The sequence below is a fragment of the Panicum virgatum genome, chromosome 7N (genome assembly GCF_016808335.1).
Source record: "Panicum virgatum strain AP13 chromosome 7N, P.virgatum_v5, whole genome shotgun sequence".
NCBI lineage: Eukaryota > Viridiplantae > Streptophyta > Magnoliopsida > Poales > Poaceae > Panicum > Panicum virgatum.
Window position 1 is genome coordinate 26,517,107 of NC_053151.1, and position 14,704 is coordinate 26,531,810.

Below are 14,704 nucleotides of genomic sequence, written 5' to 3' on the forward strand. Positions count from 1 at the left end.
ATAGAGTATGACGAGTACGAACAACCTTAGAGCTATACCTGATCACGGGTCGACTGACCCGACGAACCTGACCCAATCTGCCTGAAAAAACCCCAACCCGACCCGACCCACTCAATATGTGGGCTGGGCTCCGGCAGAAATTGTCGACCCGCAACAAAAATCGGGTCAGGCACGGATCGATTTTTTGACCCAAAACCCGAAAAGCCCGACCCGACTTGAAAAAGGATACATAAAAAATTATGTTTAACCCGATCTGATCCAAACCCAACTCGACCACATGTCGAGTAAGGCTTGGGCCAAAAGAATCTGGCCCAGTGGGCGGGTTCAGGCTGAAGAAAAAAATCCAGTTTTCTTTGACCCGACCTGACCTAACCTGACCCGGCCCGTGACCAGGTCTAGTTAGAGCACCTGAGTAGCATTCAGCAGGCATTGGTTCGACTTGGAGTAAATTAAACAGGCCTGGAATAAAAACTTATAAAAAATAAGTTGGGGCCTCCCCAGCTGACTTCGATCAAAAATATTTTCACACCAAATTCTTTATTGCTACCATTATCAAATACATTTGTTGATAAAAAAAATGCAGAACAAGGTGATTTAATATGTCCGTCCTGGAGGTCGTCAAAGCCTGGCAGCGACAGCGGCAACATGACGATCGAGGCCCATGAGTAGTCTATATATTTCCTCAACGTATAGCAGCGGTAGTGCTCTACACAAGCGTGAGGAGTCTGAAGTTACGAGCATGCAATGCCTTTGTCATGTTTGGATGAGTTGGGATTGCACCCGTGGATACGATTTTTTTGTTGGGGTGGGTGCTGCATTTGATATACGTGTGACAGCCAACTTGAAAAAAGAAAATTTCGGTTGTATCATCCTGGTAAAGAGACCACACACAAACAGTACTTGAAATGTTTGAAATAAACCCATATTTTCATAAGTAGTCTAGATTAGCCTGTGCCTGGAATCCATTTTTTTTAAAAAAAAAACCTTCTCTTTCCCATGCCCAGTGTTAATGCTAACATTTTCACTCCCAAATTCTTTATTGTTGCCATTATCAAATACATTTGTTGATAAAAAATGCATAACAAGGTGATTTTATATGTCCATGAATATGGATGCAATAGTATCGGCATTAACCTTAATGCATCTTTACTGTCATCAGAAAGTGTGTCAAACATCGTAAGTACAAAAACTTCCTTCTAATTGATAAGAAATGAACTCTAGGACTCAACGTGATAATGAAAATAAAAGAAAAGAGCACAAAAGAGAAGATGATTAACTAACTGCTAAACCTTGAGTTCAAGTTGTTTGATCAAGCACTTAACGAACTCCTTTTTATTTGTGTGGCCAGGCTGAATGGACACAGCCCTGCATATCATAACTTGGAAGAAAAACTTGACCGGTATTATTACGTGCAGTGGAATGTTGGGGTCGGACCCACAGCATGTTTCACACGAGCTATATCGAGCATCGCTCGGGATGTAAGGATCAGGAAATATGGTCCCTGGGACCATGTAATAGAGGTGGACATGAAGCAGAAAATCAGGAAACGTGGTCCCTTCGACCATGTAATAGAGGTGGGCATGGAGCATGCAGCATCAGAGCTGGGAATTCGGTTCGACGACATTAATGACATGCTGCATATCAAAGTGGCAGAGCAGCTGAGCTGCGGTACTATACCTACAACATGGAGAAGAAGCAGGATGACACAGTCTCACCCCGGAATCTAGCTCCTCAAATAATGCAAAATCTACTGACCAAGAATTACCTGCTGGTGGTTCAGAATCTCGACAGACCAATAAAGCCCATCAAGATTAATGATACGACAGAGGGCTTACGGCTTCCTGCCCCTGGGTGGAATGATTCTTCCTGGATCGTATCCACCACCTCCCAAGATGTCTATGACAGGAGCAACAAGCCAAATGATCCTCGCGTCATCAAATACTTTTCTGGGGATAATATATTGATTCTCATACTGCATTCTCTGAAACAAGCGGCCAAGTACATCTCTGTTGTGGTTGGCCATGGAGAGAAGTATTGGCATCATGTGGCCATCCAGTGCTTTCACTATGCCACCATGCTGCTTATTCCCCACAGTTCCAATATTGACCCGCCAAAGTGTGATGCCCAGGCTGATGTTAGCTCAGATGTGTTGATCCGCCAGTGGTCTGCTCAAGGCATCCTTCCTGTCATGAAGCCAAGTGTCCAAGAAAAAATGGGGGAGGACACTGACGGCTACCACTGTCAGTACTATGGTGATGATATATATCAACTTGGAAATGTCATCCTCGAGGCTTTTCGGGAGTATTCGTTGCTGCAGCTGCCTTTTTCTCCTGCAACGAAAGATGATGAAGCCACAATATCTGCTGCACACTTCCTAGAATATCATAGCCTTGTTGTAGAGCCCCTCACATCCGGTGAACTCTGTGAGGGAAATCACTCTCAGTTGGAGCACATGCAATGGATCTCACATGTGGGCGACCAAGGATGGCATGTAAGCAGAGATTGGTTGAGCCAGGAGTCCAGCGGCCCGACCACACTTATTATAAGGCATTGCTCGCAACACTCGAGGTTGTTCATGAAGCTTGAATCTGATGATTTCTTGGCGAAGCTCCCTTGTCTTCGTGTTCTTGATATTTCCTACACTCCGATAGAGTCGCTTCCTCCTTCAATCTGTTGTCTCCAAAAACTCCAATTGCTTTCCCTTAGAGGCTGCTATAACCTCAGAAGTCCATTCAGCTTCCCAGATACTGAAATTACTTTCTGTGCAAACAACAGCAACAAGAAGCTCAACTTGCTCTATCTCGATCTCTCCTATTCAAATATACACACATTCCAGTGCGACTTCTTCCATAGCATGCCTAATCTAAAAGAGCTCCTGCTTGTTAGGTGCTCAAACCTTGAGGAGTTGCCACCCTCCATTGCTGTGTTGTCTAGTCTAACAACATTTGACATCATGTGCTCGAACCTTAAGGAGTTGACACCCTCCATTGCTATGTTGTCTAGTCTACTAACACTTGAAATTATAAATACTCAAATAAAATCTTTCCCTATAGAGATATTTGAAGAAATGAGGAAGCTCCGATCACTCAAGCTGATTGACAACAAGCTCCTGGGGCTAACAGAGATAAAATTGGTTGGGCATAGTACCCTTAATTCATTCTCATTGATTGATGCGCCTCGTACAAAGCGATTGTCTTTGCTCGGATGTAGAAAGCTAGAATCTGTGGACATTAAGGAGGTTGATGCTTTGGAGGAACTTGATCTATCTGCTACCGGTATCAAGGAGCTACCAGACAACATCCCTAATCTGCCCCAGCTTAGGCGATTGCTTCTCAGGGGCGTTCCTTCCCTGAGACGATTCCCTTGGCATAAGCTGCATAGATTCCCAGATGTGTTTTGCTTGGATCAATGCTCATCAGATGGAACTGTTAATCATGATTGCAGTACTCCACAAGTTGCTCAGGTGTGCATAAGTGATTCCAGATTGTTTTATAGCTTCAATTATGACACCTGGGATTTAGTATGGGGTGGACGACTTTTGAAATCTTTCAATGTTCAAATTACATCATGCAAGGCCACAACTAGGAAGATGCACAAACCTATTTTCCTTATATTTATTTTATGGCTAAATAATTTATTTAAGCTTGCGATAAATGCTCTAAATTCAAGATAAAATAAATAGAACCTTATCGAACCTAAAAAAACCTAATTAAAATTATTTAGGTTCTTAATTCGAAAATACGGGTGTTACAGAGAGCCCCTCACATCTGGTGAACTCTGTGAGGGAAATCACTCTCAGTTGGAGCACATGCAGTGGATCTCACATGTGGGCGACCAAGGATGGCATGTAAGCAGAGATTGGTTGAGCCAGGAGTCCAGCGGCCCGACCACACTTATTATAAGGCATTGCTCGCAACACTCGAGGTTGTTCATGAAGCTTGAATCTGATGATTTCTTGGCCAAGCTCCCTTGTCTTCGTGTTCTTGATATTTCCTACACTCCGATAGAGTCGCTTCCTCCTTCAATCTGTTGTCTCCAAAAACTCCAATTGCTTTCCCTTAGAGGCTGGTATAACCTCAGGAGTCCATTCAGCTTCCCAGATACTGAAATTACTCTCTGTGCAAACAACAGCAACAAAAAGCTCAACTTGCTCTATCTCGATCTCTCCTATTCAAATATAAGCACATTCCAGTGCGACTTCTTCCATAGCATTCCTACTCTAAAAGAGCTTCTGCTTGTCAAATGCTCCAACCTTGAGGAGCTGCCACTCTCGGCTCTTGCATTGTCTACTCTAACAAAACTCGAGATAATAGACAACAAGAAATTCATTTCATTCTCGAGATTAACAGAGATGGCATTTGATGGGCATGGCACCCTTCATTCATTCTCATTGGTTGGTACACCACATATAAAGCGATTGTCATTGCACGGATGTAGTAAGCTAGAATCCGTGGACATTAAGGAAGTTGATGCTTTGGAGGAGCTCGATCTATCTGCTACGGCTATCAAGGAGCTACCAGACAACATCCCTAATCTGCCCCAGCTTAGGCGATTGCTTCTCAGGGGCGTTCCTTCCCTGAGACGATTCCCTTGGCATAAGCTGGATAGATTCCCAGATGTGTTTTGCTTGGATCAATGCTCATCAACTGGAACTGTTAATCATGATTGCAGTACTCCACAAGTTGCTCAGGTGTGCATAAGTGATTCCAGATTGTTTTATAGCTTCAATGATGCCACCAAGGATTTAGTAAGGGGTGGAAGAATTTTGAAATCTTTCCACGTTCAAATTACATCATGCAAGGCCAAAACTAGGAAGATACAGGATGATGAGGACATGGTGAAAACCAACAAGCTTCATGCTTCATTGGCAGCCTATGCCGATGTAAACCGTCGCTATCTGACAGATGGAGTCTTGATGGTGTCAATGGATGACGTGCCTCCCTTTCGGGAGAGTGAGCGTCATGTGGGGATCTCAGCAGTGGAGCGGTATCCCCATGGTCTGAGGTATCTTCTGGCAGTCACTAAATCAATTAGCATGTCAGATGATACTCACGTCTCCTGCCTCAATGATCTGAGTCTTTTTTATATCCTGGAGGAATGCAAGCTCCAGCGGTGCCATCGCATGGTGCTTGTCTTTAATGATGTGTATCGAGATTACCTGGGGCCGAGTTTGAAGAATGCACATGTCTCTCATCTCAAAAATCTGACGCATTTCTACAAAGAACGTTCTATGAGAGATTATGATTTCCATGCACTGAAGCACCTCCGGCTGGAGCATTGCCCTAGGTTGGAAGGCGTCGTGCCACGTGGATCTGCGCTGCCAAGTCTCGTGACGCTCGACATCCTCTTCTGCTACAATCTCAAGGCAATTTTCTACTACAATAATCGGCGTTCTCCTAGTTTCAAGCTCCCACGTCTTCGGAGGATACACCTCCAGGAGCTGCCCCTGCTGGAGCATCTTCGTGTCGACGACGCCGTCCTGGCCGCGCCCGCGTGGGAGGAGCTCCACGTCCGCGGCTGCTGGAGCTTGCGCCGCCTCCCGCGCCTCATCAACCGACGCCGTCCTGGCCGCGCCCGCGTGGGAGGAGCTCCACGTCCAGGTAAGAAGGTCGTGACGGTGAGCGGGGAGCGGGCCTGGTGGACCAAGCTCCGCTGGGACGATCGGGACGACTCGCACCGCGGCAGCTACGAGCCCAGGCTTCCCCCGGCATCCGCCTCCATCCGCGAGCGCGTCATCATCAAGAGCTACCTCAGGTGAAGGAACTGAGCCATGCCCAAGCCGCAAGCTCATCCTCAGGTTATCTTGCCATTTCATATACTAGCTTGATCCACCCAATCACCTCCCAACATTATTGATGATTAGATTTGTCGATTCCACAGCAACCTCCGCCTCCAATCTCATGCGCCCGTCCAGAGTTTCACCATGCCCGCCCGCCGGCGTCGATCTCCATTTATTCCAAATAAGAGGTTTGGTTTGTCTGCTGGCTGCTTCATCGTCCGGCCGGCGCATCCAAGCAGTGTGACAGCAGCTCAACCAGATTGCAGTGTTTGATGCCTCAACGTGTGTTTTCTAGTGTTGTGTGCTTGCTTTGATCAGTTCGTGCAGTGACTTGGATTTGCTTGCCCGTGTGAAACTTTGATGTGTCTGTTTTAATTTGTTCGTTCCCATTCATAATCAGCATGGCCACCTCGATCGGCGTGCTAAATTATATTACTACTTGTGTGTGTGTGTTTGCTGCACTACGTGTTGCTGAACTTGCTGTTATTATTTGATTATATATGGATTGAATTGGTATGTAACTGATGAGTCTGCTTTGTGTGAAATCAATAAAGTTTGTTTAGTCTAATTAATTTGCTGCGTGTTGCTTCATCAAGTACTGGATGTTTGCTTCGTGGGCTCATCATCGGCACGGCTGCTAATATAATATGCTAGCTATCAATAAGTAAATTATGCTTAAGTACCGCCGCCACTGTGGATCGAGTATCTATTTGTTTTGAAAAATGGAAACCGTGTGTGGAGTTTCTATGTAAGTAGGAATTCCTAATTCCAGGTGTGTAGACTTGAGTCTGGACACTATATATGAAATGTATTGGATTGAATATCTTTAGCTAGCCAATTCGGCTCTTCTTCGCAACCACTTCAATCGGCAGATACTTGTTATTAGTTTTGGAAGAAAGGACAAGGTGGAAGTAAAGCACCGGTAGGCTGCATATTTGCCTGAAACCTTTGTTGCTTTGCTCTTTACACCTTTTATTTGTTTTTTTATAAAGAGCAAAAAGAGAGAACACTGCCGGATGTTCAAACGATCACTATGACTGCACTCTTTAGTTTGAAGTAATAATAACCCTCCGACAGCTCCCATTTTTTGAGCGTACTCCCTCAGTTTTTATTTACATATCACATTAGGATTATCCTAAGTCAAATTTTACCAACCTTTACCAAATTTATAAAAAATAATAATATTTACGGTACCAAATTTGTTTATTAAATCTATCATGAAATATATGTTGATAGTGCATATGTTGGGTTGTATATTTATTGATATATTTTCTATAGACTCGGTCAAAGTTAGCGAAGTTTAACTTAGAACAAACTTATGTCAATAAAAATGGAGGGAGTATCTTCATAAACCAACAATCAAGGCTTCCAATGAACACCGAGCATAGCTTAATTTGTACACTATCAACGAGGGTGTGCTTCCTGCATTTATTGTTGCTGCTGCTAATAAATAATCATTATATTATTGGGAAATTCAATAGCGTTAGATCCCATATATAGACCCAGTTAATTTCATTCCTCTTATGGACAGGACTCCTAGATGGAGGCCCATGTTATGAAGCAAATAGATTAGTGATCAATTCTGTAATTACTTTATTAATTAGATTAATGACATCATTAGGATGTCACTAAGCACATGAAAGGGTCACTCCCCAAGAGGCATGTCCCTTTGGGAGAAGACGTCTTTTCCCCTCTTGTACATATAAAAGGAGTGCTCTAAGGATGATACATAACTTTGTAAAATATTTTGTCCAAATTCGACTTCATTTGTCAGATATAAAAACAACAAATTTCCAACAAATTATTTGAACAGCTTTCTGACTTGAAATTTGTTATTTTTATAACTCACAAACGAAATCAAATTTGGACAAGATATTTTATAAGATAATATATCATCATATCATCTACGTGATTTTTTTGGTAAATTTAAACAACTTTTTTGCCGTAATTTACATAGGTTTTCACGAAATTGTGGTTTGCACCAAATATATTACCATGGTCTAAACCATCGATCAACAGATCAATCATTCATTCAATTCTCTCTTCACTTTTACTCTGCAACACGTTATCAGCACGCTTCGTTCTCGCGCAAGAAGAAGAGGCCGACGTACAGAACTCGCCAAGACAAGAACTCGTCGAGTTGTCTACTGGAACTCGAACGCGACTCTCTACTGAGCGCAAAAGAAGGCAACGAGACCCGCTGGAGTTTTTGCCAGAGAAATCACCGGAATTACTACAAGGAACAATGCCACGAGGCCTACACTTCGGAATCTCGCTGGAAACACGAGGCCTCTGCACACCTATGGCAAGAACGAGGAGTAAGAATGAATCATGCAATCTTACATTTCTTTGCAATCGAACAATGGCTTCTCCTCCACCAAGGACAGCGACTACGATGCCCGTTTTCAACCATCCGCGGCAGCCAATCCTTCCTCGCCCTCGGCAATTGCCGCATCACCGCCGTCGGCGGCCACCCCCTCGCCCGGTAACCCGCATCGCGGACGGAGGCCGGCGGCCGCTCCCCTATCACCTCCTCCATGGCCGCACCACCGGCGGCCTCGAAGACGGCCTCTCAGGGACTCGCACCCCCGCAAATGGCGGCGCTTCGCGTCGGCGCACGGAGCGGCGGCGGCCCTTCGCGACACACGGCGGCAGCGGCACCCCGCAAGGGGCAGGAGGCAGCGCTGCAGCGCCGGACACGAAGCAAACCGGCGGCAGCCCAGCGGCGCAAGACGGCGGCGTAGGCGGCGCCCAAGCGTGGAGGCGGCGGCGGCTTATGGGAAGAGACGTGTTAGAGTTCGCCCTAACCGCTCGACCCTCTGCCCTTTACTCGGGCCAAGGCAGGCCGCTAACGGATCGGCCGCAGCAGGCCAAACCGGGCCGCCGAGCTAGGCCGCTCGCCGGCTGCAGCCCACAGGCTGCGCCAAGCCGGGCTGCCGCAGGCCGCAGCCCACAGGCTGCGCCGAGCCGGGCCGCGCAGCAAACCGGCCCGAGAGGCCGGATCACGCCCCCCTTTTTTTCCTTTTCTTTTACAGAAAAGCCTCCTGGATTTATTGATGCCCTAGATTGTTTCTACAATAATGTATTATCTTGTACATTGTTTATAAATACCTTTGGTATTAGCACAACTTTTTATTGATGCTAGATTGTTTATAAATACCCTCGACGGAAAGGACAAATGGCCCTTCCGCTCACCCGCCCGCTGTACGGAGGCATTAATGCCAACCACTCCACCACAGCGCCCGGGTCAGACGACGTCAGGCCGCCATTCCCCACAGTGGCTGGGACCGGAGTCTCGTCCGCTAACTCCGGTCACTACTCCGCCATTCCGGACGCTGTGACGACACTGTGGGAACCTACGACGCAGTGCAAGACGTGCTCGGCACTTCTCCAGCTACTATACTGCCAACTCCCCATACCTCCTTCATACTTTCCCTTCCGCGGAGCCCTCAAACGGCATGGGCACGACCCTCGGAAGCGGCTCCGGCCTCGACCAGGACAAGACCCTGGCCTGTAGGACCCTTGGAACGCCGCCACGCCACGCTTGGAGGACGGTACCCCCCATAGCAACGACCACGCCGCCCGCTGGAGCCACCAGGATGCCGGTGCGATCTCCGTAAGACCAAGAACGATGCCCAAGATGACTGCCATGCCCGGCGCCATACCCCACAGTGTACTTCCCACAATGCTCGACACTGTACCCCCGTGATTCAGGGAGAAGACGACGACTTCTACGATCCCCTGTGCATGTACACCATCCCTCCTTGTGTCTATAAAAGGAGGAGGCGGGCTTTTTCTTAAGGGGGTCGGCCCATTCGGTAGAACACAATGCTTAGCACTACTCACAGAGCGCATACGCTCTTCTGAGCCCCGATATTGGCACTCGCCTCAAACAACTCCTCCTCTAGCAGAGACTTGGGAGCTTCCCTCCCTCTCTCGCCTCGCTTGTAACCCCTACTACAGGCACCCCCGGTGCAAGACAGTACAGTGCTCTCGCACACCCCTTTGCTGGACGTACGGCCCCACGGCCGGAACCAGGATAAACTCGTGCGTTACTGTATTGCCTCTTGCATCAACATTTGGGACGAGGAACACGCAGCATCATCACTAGTTGGGTCCGGCATGCCGGGTAAGGACACCGACAGGTGGGCACTCCAATCCTCCTCCGCTCGCGTTCACCAGGGGAGAAGCAGGGCGCCGCCGCCAAATCTCGCGCACGGGCCCCTGCTCTGCGCCGGCCTCGGGGAGGACCTCCCTGCCATGGGGAGGTGCGGTATCCGTCAAGCGCTCCATGCCTCCGCTCGCGATAGCCAGGGGAGAAGGTGGGTGCCACCGCCGGTCTTGGACGAACAGAAGAGTTGGTGCATCAGCCACGCGGCGTAGCGGGCAGCGGCGGCAGTGGCGCGACGTACCGGGCAGCGTCGGCGTCGGCGTCTAGCGGGCGGCATCGGCGGAGGCGGCTGCCCGGCGTGGCCCCGGAACACCGCGTCTCAGTGGACCAGGGGATGTGGAGCATTCTCGATGGCTTGGTGGCATTGGCAGCAAAGCATAGGAGGGAGCAGACGGCTGGCGGCGGCACTCCGTCTGATGTTGACGGAATTTTCTAACGGCAGTGACGGGAGGCCATAGAAGGGGTAGAAAATAAAGTGGAGGCCATACAAGGAAGTTTTATTTTTTTCAGGGCCACACAAGGAAGTGCTATTTCCTCTAGGGCCATGCAAGTAATTTTCTCCATTTTCTATGTTAGAGGTCCGGATATACCTCTAGAAAGATGTTCCATGCACTATTGTGGATAAAATTTGATGAACCATGCAAGATCCTTCATTGCCGAGTATATGAAAAGCTTCACAAATTAAAAGCTTAAAAAATTAGCTAAATAATTATAAAAATTATAATTTTTGTGGACTGTAGAAGGTTCCCACCAGTCACCAACTAGCACCGTCAAGGCACATCAGCCAGCCTCTGTTACCTGCTTGGCTTATGACTTAGTCAAATACACCTATTGCTAGATCTTGAGAAATAACACCTATGTTGCTACTGCCGAGTTTCGAATTTGGGACCTATAGACCTTCAAAGGGAGGAAGCTTCCATCTGAACTAGTGCTTGTTGAGTGATGAAAGTTAAAAAAGGATGATTATGAATGTCGGTGTTTTACCGGCAACCTACCGAGGGATGCCCATTGTAGGAATATTATAAATTCTTTCATCCCATTGTAGCAATATTATATATTTTTGCATAATTTTTGAAAAGTAATGTTGTGCCCTAAAATTTTAGATAAGCTTCAAAGGTAGCCTATTTTGGTGAATTTTAATTTTAATATTTTAAATGCTACTTATGTGTTTTAATTCAAAATGGATTCATCTCCATTCATTAGATCCCTGCAAAAAGTTTTATGAATTTTGGAGGTGATTTAATAGTCCTTTTTACCTAGAAAATAGAGAGGAGAGTCCACATCTTACTGTTTGTGTGAGTTAACCGACAGAATGGACTGAAGTGTCAAATTGGGAACTAAAGTTCAAATCAGTGTCAAATAGAGAAGTTCAAAAATTTCAGTGTCAAATAAGTAATTCTCAACTTTACCAGTGTCAAATAGGGAATTATCTCTATAGGTAAGTCCTAGTTGTAGGCCTTTGATTAATGTTATGCAATAGTACATCTATTTGTCTTTTTTTTAGGGTTTTAGAACCCATGTAATCTTCGTTCCCTTTTCTTCTCCTTTGTTTTCTCTTCTCTAGGTGTAATAGCCTCCATGATCCTTTGAATAGTGTTTTTTTCATTTTTAGTATATTAAAAATCATAGCAGTAGGGCCTTTCCCTCATATCCCATAAAAAAACATATTTATCTTATGCTAAAAAACCAAATTTTTATCTTTTTAGACTACATTGTATCATCCATGGACACCTTGTCATATCTAACCATTGTATCTATCAATTAACATTGTTAGTGCATCTTGGTTCAACCTTTTAATGCGACTGCTTACCCTCCACCAAGGATTTATGATGACACAAATAGGAAGTAAGGAGCTGAGAGCTGAGTTAAAAACCTTATTGGTTGTCTTATACTAGTAGCTTTGTGTAATCTTACCGATGACTTACTATCCAATACATATCTATCTATATGTCTATCTAACCATATCTTTTTTCTATGATCTAGCTATATGTATATCCATACCTCTATATCTTTGTCATAGACCTCGAGAAAAGTCCCGGACTAATCTATGAAAAAGAAAAATATATGTAGTCTGCTATAGGATGAAATTATAAAGATAAAAAATAATATATCCCTAACAAACTATAGCCACGGGATCCAAGTAAAATATAACAAAAATTCAAGCATCTTCCCTTCTATCTAAAGGACTTGTGTTCTCACAATGAATCAAGAAAAAAGACATATTTTCTATCTCATAAATAATAAATAAAAATAAAACAAATATGTCTCTTCATTATACTTTTAACCCATATGTTCAATTTCTCATGCATTGTGGTTTTATGAAAAAAATATATCGTGGTCTGGTCACCAACTTTTTTATGTGCTCCAGCAAATGAGGTAATTTTGGTAATGTGAATGGCGGCAGAGATCACCAGAGATGATAGCTAAGTATAAATAACCTGGAAGCTTCTTCAGTATATTTTTTCTCTCTAGGTTTTGTTCACCAGAGATATACCATGATTTATCTGTACTACAACTGTAACACCTCCGGTGTTAATCTTTTGCATTAGTCACTAATCATGGGCATAAACATTTTCATTAGCAATAATCATGCATGCATAATTACATTGTAAATTTCATGTCATGAGATGCATTTAAATTAATTTTATGTGCAATTCTTGCTAATGACATGCTTAACCCAATTGTTAGAACTCGATGTTTTTAAGTGTTTTAGGCTGAAATTTTAACCATCTTTGAGGCATGTTAATAATTTATTTTGTCTAAACACTTAATTTTTGGCCAATGTAAAACTTGTAGTCCAATGTGTCGGTGTTTTACCAGTCAGCCTACCTAGGGATACCCTAAGGTAGTAGATTATAGATAGGAAGTCGCTAAGATCAGAAACTCGATGGTGCAAGCAACACGAAGTTTAGACAGGTTCGGGCCGTGAATAGCGTAATACCCTACGTGCTGTGTGGTGGTTTGTATTGCCATAGGGTTGTAGATTATTTTGAGGGGGTCCCTATCCACCCTCATACAGCCTGGGGAGGGGGGGCAGGGTTACATAAAACCCTAGATCGATACTAGCTTAGGAGTCCTTCTCGAGTACTACTCGAGTATGTTCTTCTATGCCGACTAGTTCTAGTTGTACACGAGTACTTTACATGACGTTAGGGTATGGGACATGCCCCATCCCATATCTCGTACAGATCTGTGCCACGTCAGGTATCCCATGGCCCCGGGTCTGACACAATGTTAGTACTTCAATGTGGTGTGGTTTGGTTTTAGTGAAAAATTTATTTAGTGGTTCAAAACTGCAATCAAAATCTGGTCAACCCGTTGTTTTGTTGAGTTTCAATTTTGAACTTTGGCTGAGCTTTAACCCTATTGTCTCCCAAATCCAAAGCTCAAATCAATTTTTGTTCAACACCAGTCTTGTACATCTTTTCTTCCTCCACAACTTTCGTTTTGACCATTTTTCATGTTTCAATATGAAATTTGGAGTTCTAGTCAAACTTCGTTTCCCCCATCACCTCTCTCTTCCACCTCCCTCGGTCCACCGGGCAGAGCGCTCGCCGACGTACGGCTATGGCGCCGCACAAAAAATCCTCAGCCTGACACCAGCTGGCCTCGACCCGTTTTGCCTTCCACCAGTGCCTTATCCACTCCCCAGCGGCCAGCGCCATTCCCATTCCATCGCCCCTAAGGATTCCCCTTCTTGCTCGGGCTGAGCCGAGCAGCACCTCCGTCACCGACCGAAATCCGCCGGCCACGCCCCATCCCCTTCTGATTCCTCGCGTCCCAAGCCTCCTCTCCACCCCCTCCACCTTCTCCGCCACTCACCCGACCGACTCCGGCTGTTCCCTAGCTGGATTCGACCCTGCACCGGTCGGCCACCATTGGAACTCTGCCCGAACCTTCGGCCGCTCATCGACGACCCTCCTCCGGCCCTCCACCTCGCCTTCCGACCTAAAAAATGTGTTCGCGGTGAGCCCCCTCACCTCCCCGGCCCTTTATCCACCCTTCTCCCCCACTGCACCGCCGCGTTGGCCAGCCTGCCACTGCCGCCACTCATCGCGGGCCGCAATCGCGCGGTCTACGCCGCGCCGCCGAGCACCCCGACTCCGCCTGGGTGCGCAACACTCCACACCCCCCTCCCCGCCGGTAGGAGCCTCTGGCTAACCGCTGGCCATTGCGTGGCCTTGACCGGCCGGGCCTCCTCTGACCCGTAGGGCTCGACGGTCAGGGGTTGTTAGGGTTAGGTGTTTTCTGAAAATGGTTTAATTCCGCTGAAACTTATAAATTGCATAGAAAATCAAGGGAAAATGCTAAAAATTCAAAACTAGTTTTGTTAGCTCGGCTAGATCTAAATCTACATAGGAAAAATGTTCATGCATGTGTAATGTCCTTTTTACCCCTGTTAGAATTTAATATGTGCTTAAGCTTGTTTAATTAGTTTCTGCAGATTGTTAGTCAAAAAATTATGAAATTTATGCAGTAGCTTGTCTTTTGCATGTGAAGTTCACAGTAAACATTTCATGTCCAGAAGCTATGTCTATGTCTACAAATCTTTTATTGTTCAGTTTCTGTTGCTAAGGATAAAATAAATAGTTTCTATTGTTAATAATTGTTGGTCAAGTCATGCTTTATCAGTACCTTATCATGCTGGTTTTGTTTGTGTTACCAGTTTATTGCTGCATGTTAAGTTTTTACATTTATTTAGTTCCTAGCTATAGCTTTTCCTTTTATGTTGTTGCTAGTTAATTTCTTTTCTG

At 45.6% G+C, this 14,704-nt stretch overlaps 2 protein-coding genes across 5 annotated transcripts in view; both read left to right on the forward strand.

Moving 5' to 3' along the window:
• LOC120683347 overlaps positions 1-6,300 on the forward strand; it is a 69,972-nt gene extending 63,672 nt beyond the window's left edge. The window contains exons 6-7 of the transcript XR_005678776.1: positions 5,744-5,797; positions 5,881-6,300. The gene's annotated coding sequence lies outside the window, so the exon portion shown is untranslated. The remainder of the gene's footprint in view (positions 1-5,743; positions 5,798-5,880) is intronic.
• Positions 1-14,704, forward strand: part of LOC120683349 — a 199,433-nt gene that overhangs the window by 104,750 nt on the left and 79,979 nt on the right. For 3 of the 4 annotated variants that reach the window (XM_039965425.1, XM_039965426.1, XM_039965427.1), the window contains one exon: positions 1,349-5,048. In XM_039965425.1, the coding sequence (XP_039821359.1) occupies positions 1,685-3,673 (1,989 nt within the window). In that variant the 5' untranslated portion in view covers positions 1,349-1,684 and the 3' untranslated portion in view covers positions 3,674-5,048. Of the gene's footprint in view, positions 1-1,348; positions 5,049-14,704 lie in introns of those variants that run through there. The other variant, XR_005678777.1, reaches the window with a different exon arrangement.